Genomic DNA, 6000 nt, shown 5'->3' with positions numbered 1-6000 from the left:
AGTATTTTCAAGATGGAACTGGAGACCTGAGAGGAAAGAAATGGGTAGCAAACACAGGAAAAAATAATATGTTGTAGTGTTTGCCTTTGTTTGCAATAAGAAGTAAATTTAATGGAAAATAAACTTCACTGAAATAATGGTGAATTTAGAGCTTGATTTGGGGAAGAACTTAAAGGGATTTGTATGTATTCAGCACTACTTAGAATTAAATATTTAGAAGTGAAGTCTAAAACAATAGCAATGTTGTATTTATAGAGAAGATTATCTGATGAAATTTGCTTTTAAATTATAACTTTAAAAAGATTACAAATATACATATGTTACTGTGTTCCTGGAGTTTATATGACATAACTAACAGATACTCACTTACAGTTCTGGCTTATCTTAAAGCACGGATTTCTTCAAACTGGAAAAAAAAAAAAAAAAAGAACTAAAAGGCATTTGGAAAAGCATATTTAAATTGTGCTCAGAATGCTCTTGTTTCTGGTAGTAAATAACTGAAATGTTTTGAAGCTTTACTGTGAGCAAAATAATTTTCTGCCTGTTAAAGATAAAAAGTAAAATTTGTTTTTGACACCCTAACAAGGTAGAGTCGGTAGAGTTTATAGAGGATGACCTCAGCCGTAGATCTGGCCTCTTGGGGTACGTGCTGCGGGGCTAACCGCCGTGGACGTTTTGGAGTAACGGTTGCGCAGAGAGGCGGAAGGAGGCAAAGGAGAGAAGCAGTAGCACTTTTGGCCGGTGTGCCTCTCACTGGATCATTTTTGTTTTATTGGGGATGTTTTTGTGAGGAAGTTCGAAGGCTCCCGAGATATCTGAGGACAGGACTCACTCTCTAAGAGAGGGCTCAGACCCTGCCGTCTCCCAAAGGTCGCCACGCCCCCCTGCCCCTGCGCAGAGGGACAGGCGGGTGCTAGCAGGCTCCCCCGTGCCGGTGCCGGAGGCGGGGGCTGTCCCCGGCAGAGGGTGCCGGAGCGCAGGGACTAACCTTGTCCCGCCCGCCCCTCTGCGCCTCTCCCCTCCCTCCCCGGTGTCGGGTTTGTCCCGAGTGCCGTTGGGATGCTGGGGAAGGAGGAGGAGGGGAGCGGAGCGCAGCGCGGCTTCCTCCGCCCCCAGTCGGGGACAGTCAGTTCGCGGGAGCGCAGGGCCGAGGCGACGCCGACGAAGAGAAGTTCGGGACAGCGACACAACGGGCAGGGCGCTCCGTCTGCAGGCGCTGCTACCTCGCGGACTCTGGACGGCGGCGGCGGCCGGCCGAGCAGCATGGTCCCCGCGGCGGCGAGTGCGGCAGGGCGGTGGGGCGCGGCGGGGCGACTGCTGGCCGTGCTGGCGGCCGCCTGGCTCCTCCGCCTCCGGGCGGCAGGTAAGGAGTGGGACCCCCAGCAAGAGTGGGGGGGACGCCGCTGCTGGTAGAGGAGTGCGGGGAGAGGGGCGGGCGGGGAAAGCTGCGCCTGTTTCGAGGGGAGTTGCACGTATCCCTGTGGGACCGGCGGAGCGGCCAGCATCTCCAGCTGGCGGTTGGTGTTGGTTACTTTTTCTCTCTTCCCTCCTTCCTTTCTTTTCCTTTTTTTTTTTTTTTTTTTTTTTTTCTTTTCTTCTTGGCAAAATGGAAACCTGATGGAGACGAGGGGAGCGGTGGCTGCACGGAGGAGGGCTCGCCAAAACTTTTTACCAGAGCGCATCCCGACGCCTCTGCTCCACTCGGGCGACAGGCGATTTGTGCCGCGCCTCGGCCAGTGTCGCGCACCGAGGCTGGTTGGTGGCGACTAGGGGGGAGGGGAAGAGAAGGGGAAAACAAAGGAAAAGTTCGGGGGTTTGTTGTTGCCTAGGTTGGATAGCAATGAGTGGAGCCTCCCTTCACTCCGCCCGTTCTCCAGGCCTCCCCTTGGAGCGGTTATAATAATGTGTTATTATTTTTGGCCGTGGAGTGTTGCCAGAATCTCAGCGGGAACCAGGAGGAAGCAGGGGGGTGGGGAGGATTAAAATTGAGTGGGTGCAGAGGCAGCCGCTGTGCTTGCAGCTGGTGGAAGCTTGGTGGGGTGCCTTTCTGTGGTTTTTTGAGCTTTGGAGGGTCCATTTCCTCTGCGTACCTGGCCGATCCTTGGCGACTGAGGAGGTCAGCCTGTGGGCTCAGGAAGCACTAGGAATCGGTTCAGCGAGGTCCGCGGTTGTTTTTAGAGCCAAGTAGCCCGCCCTCATTAACATCGGGCCGTGCGCCGTGGCAGCACTGCTGCCGAGCAGTTGCCGGTTTGTCAGGCATCTCCGGGGTGAGCGCCGTGGTTTGCAGCGATTTTGCGGACCTAAGGGAGCGTGTGGGGCGGGAGAGCCGCGATGGTGTAAGAGTTACAGTTCCTGTAAGAGAAGCCGCATAAACTAATTTTTTTTCTTTTTCTTTTTTCTTTGTTTTTTTTTTTTTTTCGCCTCTCCACGCACGTCAAGGATGTGTAGTGTTTTCAGAGCAGAAAGGGGGAGATTTAACGTTTTGTTTTTCCTAGTGCCTGCGATGTGAAATGCATCAGGGAGGCAGGAGCTGCCAGACTCAGCTCTTTGATCTTTCATGAAACCGTTCTCTGGAAAATCGCCCTCTACCCCTCTGCAGCAGCTAGTTCTTGCTCACAAACTCACTCCTGTGCTCGGGGGCCGACGGAGGAGGTGCCAGGCGGCACCATTCCCCTACCAGGCTTGCGGCCCCTCCCGAGCGGTGCCCCCCGGGCGGTGCGGGAGCTCGGCGGGCAGGCAGTGCCTTCCTCCTCGCCCTTCCCAGCTTTAGCTTAATTGTACCGAAGTGCAGGAGGAGACCGATGATGTACTTTAAGGAAAAACAGTGATGCTGCAGATTAGAAGGGACTTGTTAATCAATTGCACGTTTGAAAGGGCTTTTCTTCCCTTTGTTGCTTTTGCTAATCCGTTTACCTCTTCCTGGGAGGTGACAGATGCCTATATTTCCTGTTATTCAGCTCCGGGGTCCCGGGTCTTGCCATTTGTTGCGTTACCGTGAAGGCAGAGGACCAGCAGAAAGCGCGAGGGCTGGGGGTTTTCCTGCGGGGGGGTGGAGCAGGCGGTGAGCGTGTTACGGTTGGCGGGTTTGGGGTCAGTTCGCGTCGCGTTTGTCTTTCATAGTGCCTTTATTGCTCCCTTTGAAGGGGGGCCCCCTAACAAACTGCGCGGCCTGCCCCGCCGCCCTCCCCCGCCCGCGGGGTCCCAGGACCTCCCGGCCGGGCGGGGGGAGATGTGGGGGGGGTCTGCGGTCGGAAGCAGCCCCTCCTCCTGGGACCACAGGGAGGGTGGCGGTTCATCCTTGGCGGGACGTGAAACGACGTGCTGGGCTTTCTGTCCCCGTCCCCGCTTTCCTCCCTTTTTCCCGAGCAGCTGGATCCGTTTTTCGGACGCAGCGGGATGGAGGCGTGCAGGGTATGCCGGGGTCGTCTCTCCTGTCTCCTTCCTCCCCGCGGTCCCCCCGCAGCTGAGGAACATCGGCGCTTGCACCCGTACCGCTGACGGCCACTTTTTGCCCTCCCCGACCCGCGGCTACCTGGGGATGCTGTGCAGGCTCCCGGCCGGAGTCGCCTGTGGGGCAGGAGGGAGGAGATGGGGGGCGCGGAGCACGGCGCAAGGGAGCGCGGTCCGAAACAGCGCTGGGGCGGGGCGGCAGCGTGGCCGTACTCGCGGCCCTGCGTCGGCTGTGCCTGTGCGCTTGCCGCCTGCCCGCGCGGTCGGCAGGCGCTGCGGGTTTCGCGGTAGTGGTTCGGTCTGCTCGGAGGCAGTGCGAAATCGCAGACTGCCACTAAAAGCGGATTTGGTTGTTGTCGTAGTCCGTATCGTCGTCCCCCCCGCCCCATGCTACCCGATAAACGAAGTTGTGATGACCCTTTTGTTCACGTGTGAAAAGTGCATTCGCTGTACTTCGCAAGGCATGAAGATTGAGACTCCATTTTCTTCACTGAATGTGCCGCATGGTGGCTGAGAGTCCATAATCACTGCAATAAATACTTATGTACTTCTATTGTTAAGCAGTATTCTGTTTGATTAGATTTGCTTAATGGTAAGCGGAGTCTTTGTTCCTCTACGTTTAATTAAAGTTTATTTCAGCTTTTTCAGTCTTCACTTTACAGTATGACCAAGTGAGAGGTAACAGAAACTGGGACAGTCGTTTTTTGAAGCTGATGATGCACGATGTACTCGACTTACAGACTGTTACCCCCTTACCATTAAATAAGAAGGGACCTTTAATCAACCAGAATCAACTCACATGACTTGCCAAGTACGCAGAACATTATGTTTTTTTTTTTAAAAAAAAATAATTCTATCAACAGAATGGGAATGGAAACGTAGTGGTAGTTCTGTGCTATGATTTTTTAGGCCCTGGAGTTTGTAAAATTCTACCTACTTTTCGAAAGAAAAAGCTGTACTTTTCTTAGAGCATAATGTTAGTGGGGACATGAATGCAAGTATGGCTTACTTCTGAATACCTTTAAATGCCTAACTACAAAAGCTGTAAAATGCTTGAATCTTTAAAGTTGTGTGAGTTTAGCTGTAGCTCCCTCTGACTTTAATAAATGAGACTCGACTCTGGAAATTGTACACAGGTCACCTGGTAAAGGTAGATACAGCTTCGAATACAAGAAGTCTTCATATAGCTTTTAATAAATGACATTGACTACATTAACTATTTTTAGGTCAAACCTTATCGAACCTTTTCTGGCGTTAATTGGATTGTTAAGTAGTTTATCCTTGGGTCAAGGGTTGCCACTGAATGGTTTGTTTTTGTTTTTTTTTTTTTTTCCCCTTGAGTGTCTTGATTACATTAAGCATTTGTAATAGAATTGCAGTTTTCTCCTTAATCTCTTTTCTGCTGTAAACAGCATAGTAATGCAAGATGTAGGAAGAAAAGGACTAGTTGGCAGAGGAGGCAAATTAATCCTGTTTAGAGAGCTTCCAGTTGTTTGCAGGAAAGCTGATCTTTTTTTCTAAACTCTCTTTCTAAACTGTGCTTTGTGTAATAGCAAATTGGATAGCTGTGAATAGCTTTCAGAACTGTCATTGCCGTGGAAATACATTTGACCATTAATTAGGAAACTGACAGTCTTAGCCAATGAAAATGAAATGTAAAAGGAAACAATGGTAATAAATACTGAGTTTTGTTTGATAAGTACAAGAATTTTCTATATAGAAGGCTTGTTGAACCCTTTTCATGGCTTATCTTCAGATTCTTACATTCACATTTCCATATTCAATAAAAATGTTATGTAGAAGGGGTCAGCATCTGAAGTTTTTAATCATCCTTTTGGTTGAGAGAATTTATTTTAAAGAGCCTCTGTATTATTTTGAACATTGCAGGCAAAGAGAAGATACTAAGCAAACTTCCTTTGGTTTTTATACATCTTTCTATAGATGTTCCGTGTTGCGTTGTGCGGTTACTTAGAGGGAAGAAATGTTACTTACGCTATTCCATCTAATTTATAGCATCTGTCACTGTGTTCTCTGTGCAAAGGATGGCTTGCTATTTAAGTTTGTTTATTCATTGTGAGGCTGTTGCTTTGTAAAGGAAGTTGTCATTAGGCTCAGCACGTCTGGAAAGTATGCAAGTGCTTAAGTCTTCTAATCCAGTGACTACAAAGTAGTTAAAGCTTCAAAGAAAAGCAGCGCCAGGATTTTGCTGCACTTAAAGAAGATGCATTGTTTGTTAATCTTGCTTTTAATTGTTACTCATACTGCGGACTGCTGCAGCATTGCTACTAACGGTTCGGGACAAACAACAGTTTAATTTAAGAGATTGTATTTCCTCTTGGCTTTGTCTGAACGTGTAAGTAGTTTGAAGTGAAATGTCTCTTACCAGCTTTTTGCATTTACTTTTTCCAAGCCTTTGCCATGCACCAATATTCGTTTGCAAACATCCTGCTAGATAGTTTTTCTGATCTTCTCCACAGATTTGGCTCACAACCAACCTTTTTACAAAGTTTGTCCCCCTCACCTAGTTTGGGAAAGGATTTCCTCTTTCTT

General features: G+C 49.3%; 1 protein-coding gene across 1 annotated transcript in view; it reads left to right on the top strand.

The window, feature by feature from the left end:
* The first annotated feature begins 1059 nt into the window (after positions 1-1059).
* Positions 1060-6000, top strand: part of ROR2 (ROR family WNT receptor 2) — a 174360-nt gene continuing 169419 nt past the window's right edge. Inside the window, exon 1 of the mRNA XM_086771347.1 lies at positions 1060-1363. Within this exon, the coding sequence (XP_086627473.1) occupies positions 1060-1363 (304 nt within the window). The remainder of the gene's footprint in view (positions 1364-6000) is intronic.

This window comes from Chlamydotis macqueenii, chromosome Z (assembly GCF_036417535.1).
Source record: "Chlamydotis macqueenii isolate bChlMac1 chromosome Z, bChlMac1.mat, whole genome shotgun sequence".
NCBI lineage: Eukaryota > Metazoa > Chordata > Aves > Otidiformes > Otididae > Chlamydotis > Chlamydotis macqueenii.
Note: the sequence above shows the minus strand (reverse complement) of the source record. Positions and strands in the feature narration are given on the sequence as shown.